This window comes from Rhincodon typus, chromosome 18 (genome assembly GCF_021869965.1).
Source record: "Rhincodon typus isolate 14 chromosome 18, sRhiTyp1.1, whole genome shotgun sequence".
NCBI classification, from domain to species: Eukaryota; Metazoa; Chordata; class Chondrichthyes; order Orectolobiformes; family Rhincodontidae; genus Rhincodon; species Rhincodon typus.
Window position 1 is genome coordinate 42,968,014 of NC_063349.1, and position 15,841 is coordinate 42,983,854.

The following is a 15,841-nucleotide window of genomic DNA, read 5'->3' on the forward strand; positions in this document are numbered from 1 at the left end:
GTGTCCTGTAGCTCACCTTAAACATTCACACGCTCCACCACCAATGCACAGTAGCAGCAAAGTGTACCATCTACTGGATGTACTGCAGCATTCATTTGGGCTTTTTTCACAGAATCATAGATGATAGAATCCCTACGGAGTAGAAACAGGCCATTCGGCCTGAAAAGTCCACAGCACCCCTCCAAAGATTATCCTGCCCAGACCGATTCCCCTACCCCTGCATTTCAAATGTCTAACCCAGCTAACCTAAACATCCCTAGGCACTACAGGCAATTTAGCATGGCCAATCCACCTAACCTGCACATCTTTGGACTGTGGGAGGAAACCGGAGCAACCAGAGGAAACCCACGCTGACACTGGGAGAATGTGCAAACTCCACACAGACAGTTGCCCGAGGCTGGAATCGAACCCGGGTCCCTGGCGCTGTGAGGCAGCAGTGCTAACCACTGAGCCACTGTGCTGCCCTGTCAGCAGGGCCCTGATAGCACCTTTCAAACCCAGATCCTCTACCACCTTAGAAGGACCAGGACAGCAGACGAATGGGAGCACCACCAGATGAAAATTCCTCTCCAAACCCACACTCACCATCCTGACTTGGAATTATATCACTGTTCCTACTGTCCTGCTTTCTCAAAACCCTGGACCTCCCTCCCTTCACAGTATTGTGAGTGTTCCAACACTGCGAGAACTGGAATGTTCAAGGTGATAGCTCACCACCACCAGGGCAATTAGGAATGGGCAGCAAGTGTGCATATCCCAAAAACAAGTTTTAAAAGAACTGTAGGTAGGAGGGATGTTTATAGCTGTTATCAACCACAGCAATGCTGTCATCCATTTATCATTCAGTCTTTCTTGTGAAATCTGCATTTTTAAAGGCAAAAATATTTTTGCAATCCTTCTCCAATTTGACCATGATCTGCCAATATAAAAGTAAAATACTGCAGATGCTAGAGATTTGAAATCAAAACGGAAAATTCCAGAGAAACACATCAAGTCTGGCAGCATCTGTGGATGGAAAGACCGAGTTCATGTTTTGAGTTGAATATGTCTTCTGTTTGAAACCGTAGAGAGGTGAAACTGTGATGGCTTGAATGCTGTTGCAACAGGGATGTGGTCAGATAAAACAAAAAGGAAGGCTAGGGATTAGTTAGAGAGCAGGAGAAGATTAAATGACAAACATGTCATGGAACAAAAAGAAAAGAGAATAGTAGTGGTTGTGATAAAGAAGCAAGTCATTAATTTCTGTATGAGCAAATTAATTGACAGTTTCTCTGTTTTTCATGCTCTAGCATTTTACTGTTCACTTGATTGTCCATAAACTTTCTGTGAAACAGGTGCGGCTTCTTACACTGAGGATTATGAATCATTTTGAAGTGCGGCTACGAAAAAGAGTCGAGGTATGACATTTCCTGCATTTACCCTGTATGCAGACAATGGCAATCATTATGTTTAAACAAAAAGATAAAAGGTGAAGCACAGAAACTAGTCCCTCGGGCCAGCTGGTGTTTGGTCTTCAGATGAGTCTCCTCCCATCTCCTCCCATCCCCCACCCCTCTGTCTCAACAAATCCCCTTCTTTGAGACTTTTCCCTGTCTGCTTGATACTCTGGTTACAAAGCTTTAAAATATATTAAGAGCCTCCTTTTTACCGAGAAAGCTTCAGATTAATCCATGTCCAACAACCTGCTCTGAAAGCTCTGCTAACATTTTGACAGATGTATCAAATTCCACTAAGGCAGCTGAGACAATCCACAACATTCTAAATTAAGCAATTCCAAAAAAAAAATGTAAAAACAAGCCAATTCTTCAATCTTCAATTTTAATGATTTCTTCAAAGAAAAATCCAGGATTTGGATTTGCATATTCGCCAAAATTGAATCAGTCCTTTTTTGGATCATACCCTGCCTGTATATTGAAATCTGGCCGGTGGTTTTTTAGATATGTTGTTTACAGAGAAACAGACTGACGCGTGGGCAAAAAACGTGGCCTGCACCCCTTTCAGTGGCAGGGGTGAGGACAGTGTAATTTATTTACTTGCATGGTTTAAGTTATAACTGTGGAAGTAGGAATTTATAATGGTGAAAGATGGACAAAAATTGTGCTAGAAATGGACTTCTGAAATGGTTGAATCACAGGGATACCATCAATATTCAAGCGTTGCTGTTTGTTTATGTGTACAGGATGAGGGCGATGGAGATCTTCAGCCTGTCTTTGCCATCTTACTGCAAGCTGAACTTGTCCCTGCAACCGTTCATGACTACAGAGAGAAGTTATTGCATCTGAGGAAGCTAAGGCACGATCTGGTACAGCCGTGTATCCCTGAGGGACCATATGATGAGGTAGGGAATAGGGCAGCTCTTTTATATTCCCCAGTTTAAACATTAACAAGTGGTGAAAATCATTGGACTTAAAGGAGCAAGGCAGTAAGCATGGTTCTGAGGAAGGGTCACCAGACCCGCAACATTAATTCTTTTTTCCCTTCACACATGCTGCCAGACCTGCTGAGCTTTCCCAGCAACTTTGTTTTTGTTCCTAATTTACAGCATCTGCAGTTCTTTCGGTTTTTATTTAGTAAACGTGGCATGCTTGCGTTGTCTAAAATAACATTGGTAGCTGCTTGAGCTAATCTGAGGCTGGTCCTGTGCTGATTTTATTTTGGAAATAATGGAAATGCATTGCAGAGACACCAGCAACCAGAAAGATAATGAACAGGTGAACATTTTGACCCTAGACTCTTGCAATTGATGATGAATTACACTTGATGCATAAATGCAGTTTTTCTCTGAAATGATGTTAGATTGACCTAGTTACAGTCCTAGCATTTTTTGTTTGTTGCTTAAGATTTCCACCATGTGTTTCCAGTTGTGTTTTTTTTTGTTTCTGTTTTGGACATTTGCTTCAAGAGAATTCTATCTTAACCACATGTTAGTTTTTGGTTTGAGATATTGGAGATCATAACTCACAAAGAAGTTCAGTAGTTGCTTGGTGGTACTGAATTTGAATCTTGCTGTAAAGAGAGTTATGTTGCCAAAGCTGCTTGTCTTGCAGAACAAACTTTGGCATTCTTTGGTTTTGTCCTGATGAATGTAAGATGAAAAGCTTTGTACAAGTAACATTCATGCCACACAACTTCCAGGCAAACAAGTGAAAACCTAACCATCTGCCTTTGACACTCAATGGCATTACCATTGCTGAATCCCCCATTATCAACGTCCTTGTAGGTTACTATTGACCAGAAACTGAACTGGACCAATACCGTTCCTACAAGAAAAAAGCAAAGGCTGGAGCTTGTACATTAAATGATGTACTAAGTGATGAACGGAGCCTTTTCACCATCCATAAGACACAAGTCAAGAGTGTGATGAAATATCCTCCTCTTGCTATGGTAAATGTAGTTCCAACAATACTCAAGCTCAACACCATCCAGGATAAAGCATCCCTCTAGACTGGTATCCAACCATCACCGTCAATGTCAACTCCCTCCACCACTGGAGTTTGTACCATCTACTATATGCACGGCAGGTATTCACCAAGATTCTGTCAACAGAACCTTCCAAAACCTGTGACCTCTCTCAGTTAAAGGACAAGGGCAGCATAGGAAGGCAAGGTCCTGCAAGTTCCCATCCAAACCACTCACCATCCTGATTTATAAATATATCTGTGCCTTTAGTGTCGCTGGGTTAAAATGCTGAGTCTCCCTGCTTAACAGTACTGTGAATGTACCTAAACCCCACAGGACTGTACCAGTTCAAGAAGACAGTGCCTTCTCAAGGCAACCAGAGATGGGCAAAAAACACTAGCTTAATCAGTGAAACTGCTGTGAGCAATTAACAGCAAAGTCTCTCACTTCAACAGTTTACTTTTTTGCTAAATGCCAAGTAGGTTGGTGTGTAAACCCAAGTTTTGGAACATAGGAAATAGAAGCAGGAATAAACTATTCGGCCCATCAAGCCTGTGATGCCATTCACCTAGATCATGGCTGATCATCTACCTCAGTGTCATGTTTCTTGTGCTATCCTTGTATGCCATGATATGTTTAATATCCAGAAATCTATTAATCTCTGATAGAGCCTCCACAGTCTGTTGGGGTAGAAAATTTCGAAGAAATTCTTCCTCAGTTCGTATGTAATGAATATTTTCAACGGGTTTGTGGCTGTGCTGAATGTTCAGTGCCCTTCTTCACTGGTTTGTATTCCCTTTTCCAGGCTCCTCTTCAGTATTTGATAGGAATGCTTTATATAAACTTCAGTGCACTGTGGGACCCAGTGGTTGAATTAATTGTGTAAGTATGCCATAAGTTACAATATACATGATAATGTATTTGATAAAGAGACAATAAATAGATAATTCAAAACAAAACTGAAAAGTAATTTACATTGTACATTTATTAAAATGGAAAATTTGGATTCTGTGCTCAATGCTGATAATCCATATGGGGTCCGAAATAGGAATTTTAAAATAAACTCTTGATTTTGCAGGTATGGGAGGTAAAGATGATGTGATCTGAAAGTTGGTGTTTTGTTCAGTTTCTGTTCTATCCAAGTTGGTGTTGCCTTCATGTATTATTGTTGAATTCAGTATGAGAGATCAAGTTTGATCAACTGACTTTAAAAGTATTTGGTATAATCTCGTGTGTTATAGAGTCATACAGTTGTACAACACAGAAACAGACCCTTTGGTCATGCTGACCAAGTTTCCCAAACTAAACTAGTCCCACTTGCCGGCATTTGCCCCATAGCCCTCTAAACCTTTCCTATTCATGTACCTGTCCAAATGTCTTTTAAATGTTGTAGTTGTACCTGCATCTTCCACTTCCTCTGGCAGTTCATTCCACATACAAACCATACCCAGTGTGAAAAAGTTGTCCCTCAGGTCCATTTTAAATCTTTCTCCTCTAACCTTAAAAATATATCCCCTAGACCTCCAGGTAATCCCAGAATAAGTTAATTTTTTATAATTTTAAAATTTTGTGCCATCTTCTTCTTCCAGTTCTCATGCACGTGGGATGGAAAGTAAAGCATTCTGGCGTATTTATTATGAGCATCTGGACCAGGCAGCTCATTTTACAGGTAAATAAAACTAAAATGTTTTAGCAAACTCAAAGTAGTCATAGAAGAGTTAAGTTAGCCTGTGGCTTGAAGAGAGTTGGTTTGCGGTTTATGACATTGTCTTTCCACATTATCCCAGGCTCTTGTAAACATATTCTGTGACTAATCACTATGGTAACCAAATTGCAAAAGTCGAGCCTATGATCTACCAAACCAGGTTTCACCCTGGGATCTGACTTGTTTCCAGTAGGAGCATCAGCTGGGATTATAGCACTTCCTAGACCCCCAACATCCACATTTTCATGGATTTCCGCTTTAGTTTTACCTTAGTGATGTTAATACATAAATTGAGCTCTTGTTACACAAGTCAGAGAATTTACTAGTGTTTTGTAAAGAAGAACATCACACCACAGATAGAAAGACTTGCATTTCTGTAGCACCTCTCACCATCTCAGTACGTCCAAAGTGCTTCAAAGCCACTGAAGTAGTTCTGAACTTTGTAGTGGCTGTTGTATTGTAGAAAATGTGGCAACGAGTTTGTAAAAAGCAAGATCCCGCCATCAGCCATGTGGTAATGACCACACAATCTGATCAGAGTAGGAATGTCTTACTGCAGTTGTACAAGGCTTTGTTAAGACCCCACCTGGAGTATTGTCTGTAGTTTCAGTCTCCTTATGTAAGAGAAGCTATACTTGCCATAGTGGCAGGGCAGTGAAAGCTCACTAGGCTGTTTCCGGGAATGACCGTACAGTCTTACGAGGAGAGACTGGTTTGACTGGGTCTGTATTCACCTGAATTTAGAAGAATGAGTGTGGATATGAATGGAACTTATAAAACTCTAACAGGACTAGACAGACTAGACTGAGGATATTTCCCCTGGTTGGGGAGTCTAAAACCAGGGGTCTCAGGATACAGAATAGGCCTGACTCTGTCAGAGGGTGGCCAGCCTGTGGAATTCACTACCAACGAAGGCTTTCAAGATCAGAATACTGAATATAGTCAAGAAAAAGATTGGTAGATGTTTAGATTTTAAAGGTATCGAGGGATATGAAGAGAAAGCAGGAATATGTCATTGTTGAGTAGGCATGAAGGGCTGAATGGCACACTCCAGCTCATAGTTCCTGTGTTTCTATTATGTTATGGTTGGGGATGAATATTGGCTAGGGTACTGTACAGCACTCCCTAGCTCCTCTTCAGCAAAGTATCATCAGATGAGGCCCTTGGTTTAAAAACTTCAGCTGAAAGAATGTTATCCCAGATGGGAGTAAATAGCATTGTTTTGTTGTTATTGTGAAACAATCCATTTATGGTTAACAGCCTAATTGAGAAGGCAATAACGGGTGAACTCATTTGGAAGTTAATTATCCAGTCTGAAGAGCAGAGTTTTATTGGGGAACATTGATGCCATCTTTCTGCTCTCGCACCATCTGAAAGTGCATCACACCCGGTGGTCGTTGTGTTTTTATTGGTCTTAATCAGTAAGTTTTATAGGTTTGAAGCTGCCAAGATCACTTGGAGAGTTGTCGTAGCTGGTCTAGGCTCCAGCTGTTTGCCCAGCTTTCTCATTTTCAAAGCAAAAATTGACAACTTTTGACGAGTGGTAGGTGGAGTAGAATAGGTGTGTGCTAGGGTGTAGAATAGGTGCGTGCTATGGTACAAGTAACCTTCAAACAGCCGTTTTTTAATCCTTTGATAGAGTATAAGCATTGCTGGCTGGACCAGCATTTGTTGCCCATCGCTAATTTTCCTTGAGATAGTGGTGGTTGTGAGCTGTTTTCTTGAACCTTTGCAGTCCGTGTGTGTGTGTGTGTGTGTGTGTGTGTGTGGATGTGGGTGTGGGCATGTGTTTAGTTACACCTGCAGTTTTGGTAATGGACTTCAGTGGTTTGATGGAGCTGAGGAGTTTACTAAGGCATTTCAGAGGGTAGAAATTCACAAAGATGCTTAACAGCAGCTTCCAGCCCACAACCACTTCTTCCTCGAGGGACAAGGACAGCAAATACACGGAAACAACACCTCCTGCAAGTTCCCCTCCAAGCCACTCACCATCCTGAGTTGAAAACATATTACCATTACTTCACTGTTGCTGGGTCAAAATCTTGGAATTCCCTCCCTAAGGGTATTGTGGGTGCTAACCACTGAGCCACCGTGCCGTTCCAGTGGTTTGATGATGGCTATCTGGTGGTTTCACAGTCATCATTACCAGGTGCCAAGGTTCAATTTGATCCCATGTCTCAGAGTCCAGTGACAGTACCACTACATCATTTTCCTGTAAATATCTAGTTACGATTAATTCAGCTTATAAATAGATATGTCATAGAATGTCCACGCAGGCAGGCTTTCTAGACATGGTCGTGACTTCAAATCTATAATTCTCCTTAAGTTCTTACAAATATTAATTAATGATACAATGGACATCCAACATTCAAATATATGTTCTTTCAGTGAAAACAGTGTGCTGGAAAAACTCATCAGGCCAGGCAGCATCTGTGGAGCGAGAAACAGAGTTGATATTTCGAGTCCGATATGACTCTTTTACAGAACATCTTTGAATTTGTGTTTAATATGAACTACTTTTTGTTTTAACCAGAGAAGGAATTGAAACGTGAATTGGAGGAGGAACTGAAAGACAGCATCACATCGGACACTCAGAGTATTCTGCCAAGTATAATCAGAGGATTGTACCAAGGTCAGCTCCACTTGGCAATTAAATCCAGTGAGAGAACAGATCGCACCAACTTCCGTTTCCTGCTTTGGAAAGCAATGAGTGCCTTTGCTGACAGAGTAGAACCTCGGTCACGAGAGCTCTCTCCTTTGCTTCTAAGATTTATTAAGTAAGTCAAGATACAGCTTTACACGTCTCAATGCAATTGGCATAATCCCAGTAGATTTATCTTTCCAGACACATTGAGAGCTGGGAGTCAGCTCGTGGCTGTATAGAATGTGACCAGAGAATAATAAACTGAAGTCCATTACTCGACCAGCAAGGCAGAGGTTCAGGAATTGGAAATGGCTGGCAAATAAGATTTAATAAAATGCACAACTAAATATGGGCCAGTAAAGATCACAAATTGTTTTAAAATCCCACTGATTCAGTGAGGTGCTACCGAGAAGGGGATGTGCTATGCTTAGGTCTGTTCTGTCTGTGACTCCAGCCTCCTGTTAGAGGTTGAGATCCAATGACCTCCGGGTAACTAAGCATGGACAATAAATGTTGCCCTATTAAGTGCCTAATGCTGAGAACAAATAATTTTAGAAAAAGGCAATTAATATTTCATGTTAGCAAACTTTTGACATTCATTTGCTGCTGAAAAAGAAAAGCTGAGAAGGTTACCAGCTACGAGTATAAGTTAGCATTCCATGTTAAGATTTGGCAGTAATTTGGAGCAGTGCTGTGCAACTGGTTGTTGGCACATGAGGCTGTGATAACAGTCGTTTTATTTACTTGCCTCACACACAATCCAGTGAAATGGTCTGGAAAGAGTATATTTACTTTAAAAATGCCCCTTGAGTCAGTAACCAAGGGAGTAAAACATTCAACCATCAAATTACACTTGCACATTTCCATCTCATTAGTTTACTGACAAACTGTGGAAAACTTAAAGTTTGCATGCATGTGTGCTCACACACACATTCACACCTGCACTCACATTTGTGCGCACACTTAACAGGGTCACATACTCACGTGAACACATGCCATGTGAGTAAGTATTGAACACATTAACAGTGTCTAGTACTCGTTTTATTTACTAATCATGAATGTGTTTAGTCACATGTAGAGTAGCAGTACATGGCTGGTGATTAATTTGTGACAGCGCCGATTTGGAAAGAAGACATAATTAGCCCACCAGCAAGTTTCGAGTGCGCAGCAATTTTTTTAAATGCAAGTTATTTATGTCCCTTCAATTAATTTTTGCATGTGCATTTATTTAAAGGAGCCAACCTGAGCACAACAATCTAGGTTGCTACTTGGTTTCCGCACAGGGAACAATGTTTGCAAGTGACCCGTCTCTCTGCTTGGTTTAGCAATGAATATTACCCAGCGGATTTGTTGGTTGCTCCAGCTGAGGACATCAGGAAGAAGCACGTTCCTGATGAAAAAGTGACCGCTGCAGAACCGCAGGATGGGTGCAGTGCAGTTGACAACGAGGTAGCAGCTCCTGAAGAACCCAAGTTTGCTGTGGGAAAGAAGCCCAGGAGGGCAGCTGTAAAGTAAGGAGGAGGCACTTTTCCTGAACTCTGAACTTGTCCAAATCTCTGTTCCCTACAGCTGGTTGTAATTATTTTCCACATTGGCCAAATCATTTGTGGCATTTTCTTGAAGCTGGTTGTGAGTAATTGGGTGGTTAATTGTATCCGAGTGGTGGGCAGTAGCTCCTGATTCAGTTGTGCTCTCGCATGGACAATGGGAAGTCCATGCTTGAATCTGTGTCTCTGTCAATAAGTAGCTTCCACTGTTTAAGCCATTCTGTCTTCATGCGCTGGTGTTTTGAAGCGTGACGTCCATATCTAACTCACAGCTAGTTCTATTTGCTCTTGTTGCTCATTGACCTGCATTGACTGTATTACACCCATATTAAAATCCTAGACCTTGTCTTAAATCCACCTATGGCCTTGCCTTTCCTTCTGTCTGTACCTTGCTCGAACAATGCAGACCTCTAGATATATGCTATTCACTAATTCTAACATCTTCTGCATTCCTGATTTCTAACTTCTGTGCCTTCAACTGCATGGTTCCCATCTCTGGAATTCCCACTCCACTTCTGTCTGCCTTTAGGATAATGCTTAATATCTGTTTCACTGTGTTTCTACTCTGATATTTTTCCTTAAGAGCCTCAGTGTTACACCTCACTTGATAATCCTGTTTTATTATATTAAAGGCATTGTATAAATGCAAGTTCTTATTATAGTAGTACTTCAGTAAGTCAACTTTCTCATATTGCAAGAATCTGCATCTATTTAAAACTGACTAGATCTGTAGGACATCCCTGAGTGTTGCGCAGCAAATTAAGTATTTTTGAAATTAGTAAGTACACCAGTTAATCTGATGGTGAATCGAGGCTGAGTCGCTGCCTATGAATATACGTCACTTCCAACAAGTGTAACTAAGCAGTGTTAAGAGCTCAACTGATTATCTTAAATTGGTTGCTAGTGTAGTTAATAACAATTTAAGACGATCAGAGACCCACCCTCTACAAGCAAAAGGAATTTGTTCAAGCCTTGCTTCTTTTTTGCAATTAACCCAGAAGCTTGGGATGCCCCTTTATTTGCCATGGCAGCACCTCAACCAGTCAGCATCTGTGGTCATGCGGTTGTTTGAAATTCTTACATTGGTCCTGAAGCATGTGAGAGCTCAGCCAATGTGTCTTTCTCGTCAGCAAGATTCTCATTTCTTTCTGGTTATTTGCACATAAAGCATACTCATGTTCGGTTGGATATATATTTGAAAGGGATGAAGTTAGAGGGCTGTGGAGATGGAGCTGGAGAATGGGACTAGCTGTGTAGCTCTTTTGAGAGCTATGACCGGCAAGATGGGTCAAATGGCCTCCTGTACTGTAAAATTCTATAATTCTATACCTTTTGCAATTTTTCTAACTGAGCTATTTGATGTTCTGCCAATAACAGTATCATTCCATGCAAACAACATTTTGTAAACATTGCTTGGAAATTGTGTGGATAAATACAATCCAAATAAATCACTTCTTGCCATTCTAGAGTTGGGGAAAAAAAAAACCCTTGACTTTATTGCTCTGTTTGCAATCAAGCTGGCATGGAAATGTTTCTGTTGCACTTGTAATTCCAACTAAATCTGGGTGCAGCCCATATCTGTACAGTTAGGGCCATAGGAACAGCCTGATGAGAGAATCCAGCAGTTCGAGGAGACTCCTTACCACCACCACCACCTCACAGTTGGGCATGGAAAGCAGACTTTGGCCTTGCGTGCATCCTGAGAACAAATATAAAGTCAATGCAAAATAGTTACTAATAAACTCAATAAGAAATTCAGAAGACTTTATTTTACCCAAAGAGTGGTAAGACCACCACCTCAAAGTGTGTTTGAGTTTGATAGCATGGACATGTTTGAGAGGAAGCTAGAGAAACAAGAGGTTTAAAGGAATGGAAGAATATGTTGAGAAAATGGGAGGAGGTTTATGTGGAGCATAAGCATTATATAATAGTATTGTGTGGAATAACCTGTGTCTATGTTTTAAATGCTGTGTAATTCTATGGATGTAAGTACAGCTTTTAGTAGAAAAGATTCGGCGTTCACAGAACGATCTATTGACTGGCAGCCAAATAGCTATTACCAATTGCACTCACTCTAACATTATGTTTAAATTGCATGCCTGGTTCTGGTATTCCATTGGGTTTCAGCCAGGAAATGTTGTGTGTGCACCTGGAGCTCAGTTGCTTGAGAACCAGCTTCTGGCTATGTTCACACACCACTCACATTTCCAGTCCTAGCAGATGGGAGGAGTGTGCTGGCTGCGATGTCCCCACACTGCCAACATTTTAAATAGGTGTAAGTGAGTGTGAAGTGTGTAGAGGGTTTCCAAGGAACTGCTTGACATTTTGCATACACAATTTAATGAGGCAATGTCCAGAAGAGAGACCCCTGCAAGTTTAGTTCCAGAATCTGCTCTGCCTTTGATGCTGTACTTTGAGTTACATTGCGATGAGGTTGAAAATGGAAGCAATTTTGCACCAGTGTTGAAAATAAGAATTACTGGATAGTTCTGTCCAGTGTCTTGGCCCAACAGTTATCCATGAGCCACCAACTAAAGGGAAACAGATAATCTGGTTCTTTTACCTCTGTCTGTGGAATCTTGCTGTGCACAATTGACTGCTGCATATCCTACATTGACATAAAAGCAGCTCATTGGCATGGGGGGGTGGGGAGGCCATGAAAAAGTTGTGACATAGCTGTCCAAGGTCTTCCTTTCCCTTGTAGAGGTTGCTCTGTTGGCAGGAGATGCAGGGTTAAAATTGGGCTCGTTTTCGGACGAGGCTTTTTGAGTAGGGAGCAGATTGAGGCCATACAAGATGGTTCTTTCAAAACCATGCTGCCACAAAATTTGCCACTGCTGGTCAATTGTTTGAAAATAGTATTCGATAACCTTTTATTCTCTCATTATCTCTTTCAAGCACATGATCTTCTGAGATCTCTGTGCTCTATTTCTGATGTTTCAGCAGCCTGATTTTAATGCCTGCTGTATGGGCGGCCCCCTCTTAAAACTACTTTTTTTGGTTTAGCTACCTCCATCTGCTCCAATATCCCCTTAGGTGCCACTGCCTAATTTCACATTTCAGCATTTCTGTGAGGAGACATGGAATGTGTTTTAATGTTAAGGTAGCTGTATAAATGCATGTTGTGGTTGTACAGAATGATCCTCCATTTAAAGTTTTTTTTTGGTATACGCAAATCCAATGCCAGTGTGTGGCAGCACCTTCCAAAACTGGAAGGCAATGTGTCTGCATTCCCATCACGGTGATCAATGTGCACAGAACCTTGGAGAAATCTCAGAACAACTGTGCAGCTTTGAGGGGATATTGGTTTTGAACCTCTGGGTTCAATGCACTTTGGTTCAACATCTCATTCAGAGGACAGTACCTTTGGCTGTGCGGCATTGCCTCTGTATTAAACTGGAATGTCAGCCGAGATTATTCACTTGCTCATGGACTGGCACTTGAACCTGCAACTTTGTAGCCACTCTTGTCTAAGCCAAGCAGCTCTGTAGCTTTGGAGGTCCCTCCCTAACGGCATTGTGGGTCAACCCACAACAGGTGGACTGCAGTGGTTCAAGAAGGCAGCTCCCCACCACCTTCTCAAGGGCAACTAGGGACGGGCAAGAAATGCTGGCTCAGCCAGCAACACCCACAAAATGAGTAGGAAAAAAGGCTGTGCAGTTTGATGAGTAAAAGGACTGTTCTACAAATCAAAAGAGAATGTATTGGAGCATTTGAATCGTTGTAAGATGGGTTCATGGTATTGCTGTGGAGACCCAGGAGGGTTTGGAGATAGAATGCAGGTTGCATTTTAAAGATTACCTGAGTCTCCTGTCCGTTGCACCGAGTTTTGATATGTGTGATCCTGAGCTTGTTTCGTGCCCTGCAAATGTTAACGTGTTCTGTGTCGTTACAGGCAATTGATCGCTCACCTGAATGTTTTCTCCAAGTTTACTAACCCAAGGTCACTGTACCTGGAACCCAAGCTGAAGGAATTGTACACTCAGGTAGGAGTTGAGTGTATAGCTCCGAACACCTGTGTTACCTGTCTCTTTCCCTGCCCGTCTCTCACTGTGGTTAAGAACCTCTTTCATACTGTTCTTTTTCTCCTATTTTAGCTGCTGTGCCATCATTGCCAGGATGTGCAGAAAATTGCCTTGGAATGTCTGCTCACTTACAAGCACCCACACCTTCTGCCCTACAGGTAACATTAATGCCTTTGTAATAAATCTCTGTAAAGGGTGTCATTATTTATTTAGCACAAATTAATTCCCATTGCATTGTTTGCTGCCACCAATTAGTAAAATGTTATATCTTTGCAGACAGAAGGAACACGTCACCATGCTGCACTTGTTTCCACTCATAAAATACATGAAAGCTGTTCGCTTGTTCAATTGTCAGGGCAATGTTGCAACCAATCAGGGTCCTGCTGCCTGGTTTAAAATTTAAAGCCTGACAGTTAACTGTCAATCTGCATCAAGCGGTGCAAATTATCACGGGGAACGTCTCCACTTGCCAAACAATCTGCACTCTCCTGCCATTGGGTCTTCCCCTTAAATTAGTAATGCGTATTGTCCTAATGAGTACAAGATGAACAGTTTGGACAAAATAAGTGTATTTTTCAGTAATATAAAATTACCTGTATAATTTTGTCTTTCCAGTTTTTCTGGCTGTTTTTTTCTCTCTCTGCCTCTCATTCATTCTAGTTGTGCTATGGTCCCATGCTCTTTCATACAATTATCAAAGAATCATCGAATCCTTACAGTGTGGAAGCAGGCCAATCGACTCCTCATCGACCCTCTGAAGAGCATCCCACCCAGACCCATCCCATGCCTGTAACCCTGCATTTGCCATGGCTTAACCACCTAACCTGCACATCCCTGGACTTTGGGCAATTTAGCATGGCCAGTCCACCTAATTTGCACATTTTTAGACTGTGGGAGGAAACCGGAGCACCCGGAGGAAACCCACGGGGAGAATATGCTAATTCCACACAGACGAGGCAGCAGTGCTAACCACTGAGCCTCCATGCCGTCCACTGTATTGCCTTGTCTATATGTATATATATGTATGTGTGTGTCCCTCACTCTTGGTCTCTCTCACGCTGTCTCTCGTCTTTTCCCTTGTCGGCAGATGTGGTAGGATCTGCTGAGAGAAACCTAGTTTGGACTCAAAATGTCAATTGCATTCCTCTCTTAGTGCAGATGCTGCCAGACCTTCTGAACCTGGGTCCTGGAAAAGGGTCACTGGATTTGAAACATTAATGCTGCATTCTGTCCACAGATGCTGCCAGACCGGCTGTGTTTCGTTAGCAATTACTGCTTTTGTTTGTTTCTCCGGAATCCTGCCTGTTTGGACCGATGTCTGAAATCTGTTTCCCTAGCAATATAAGCATGAGGCTGTTTTTCCAGCTGACTTCTGTCACAGCCAGGAGTTCCAAATAATACAACCGTCCAGACACCTGGGAATTTGATATCTGTTTTGGTTTCTATTTCAAAAAAAAGAATGAGAACAACCGTTCTCAAACTGCCAATTCTGTCAGACGTTTTTGCTGTGGTAGTCTACGTGTTTGTGTTCCAATACTTTAGTCTAATATGCTGTGTCTTTGGGAGGGAAGGTGCAGTATCTCACAGTTGTTTCTGTGTTAAACGAGGCTATTCATAGAGTCATAAAGATGTACAGCACGGAAACAGATCCTTCGATTCAATTTATTCATGCTGACCAGATATCTTAAACTAATGTAGTAGTCCTATTTGCCAGCATTTGGCCCGTATCCCTCTAAATCCTTCCTATTCATATACCCATCCAGATGCCTTTGAAATGTTGTAATTGTACCAACCTCCACCACTTCCTCTGGCAGCACGTTCCATGCACGACCACCCTCTATGTGAAAAAGTTGCCCTTTAGGTCCCTTTTAAATCTTTTCTCTCTCACCTTAAACCTGTGCCCTCTAGTTTTGTACCCCTCAACTGTAGGAAAAAGACCTTGGCTATTCGCCCTATCCGTGCCCCTCGTGATTTTATAAACCTCTATAAGGTCATCCTTCAGCTTCCGATGCTCCAGGGAAAATAGCCCCAGCCTATCCAGCCTCTCCTTATAGCTCAAACTCTCCAACCCTGAAAACATCCTTGTAAATCTTTTCTGAACTATTCGACCCATTGTGTCTGGAGTGGTTCTCTAAGCATCGTGACTCGGTGCTGATCTATCTTTTCCCATAACCATACACTTTATTTCTGTTTAAATAACCGTGCAATTACCTCCTGTATACCTCAGTTGAACCAACACATTTCCAGGCAGGGCATTCCAGACCCTAATGACATCTTGTGTGAAAATATTTTTTGCTTGCCTCGCATTTGCTTCACTTACAGAATATTTTGTGCTCTCTTGTTCGTTATCCATTTATGAGTGGGAACAGTTCCTCCCTATCCAGACCCCATGTGATTTTGAGAACTTCTCTTAAATCTCCTCTTCGTCTTCACCTCAGTTTCAACCGTAGATTTCCCCTGTTTCCCATGGACTTTGAGAAACTGTATCGAATATTAGGAGGCAGAAAATTGCGAGCATTAA

General features: G+C 41.8%; 1 protein-coding gene across 1 annotated transcript in view; it reads left to right on the forward strand.

Moving 5' to 3' along the window:
* Positions 1-15,841, forward strand: part of utp20 (UTP20 small subunit processome component) — a 104,373-nt gene that overhangs the window by 24,282 nt on the left and 64,250 nt on the right. The window contains exons 17-24 of the mRNA XM_048607932.1: positions 1,335-1,397; positions 2,180-2,338; positions 4,205-4,281; positions 4,989-5,068; positions 7,638-7,881; positions 9,074-9,259; positions 13,191-13,281; positions 13,393-13,479. Of these exons, the coding sequence (XP_048463889.1) occupies positions 1,335-1,397; positions 2,180-2,338; positions 4,205-4,281; positions 4,989-5,068; positions 7,638-7,881; positions 9,074-9,259; positions 13,191-13,281; positions 13,393-13,479 (987 nt within the window). The remainder of the gene's footprint in view (positions 1-1,334; positions 1,398-2,179; positions 2,339-4,204; positions 4,282-4,988; positions 5,069-7,637; positions 7,882-9,073; positions 9,260-13,190; positions 13,282-13,392; positions 13,480-15,841) is intronic.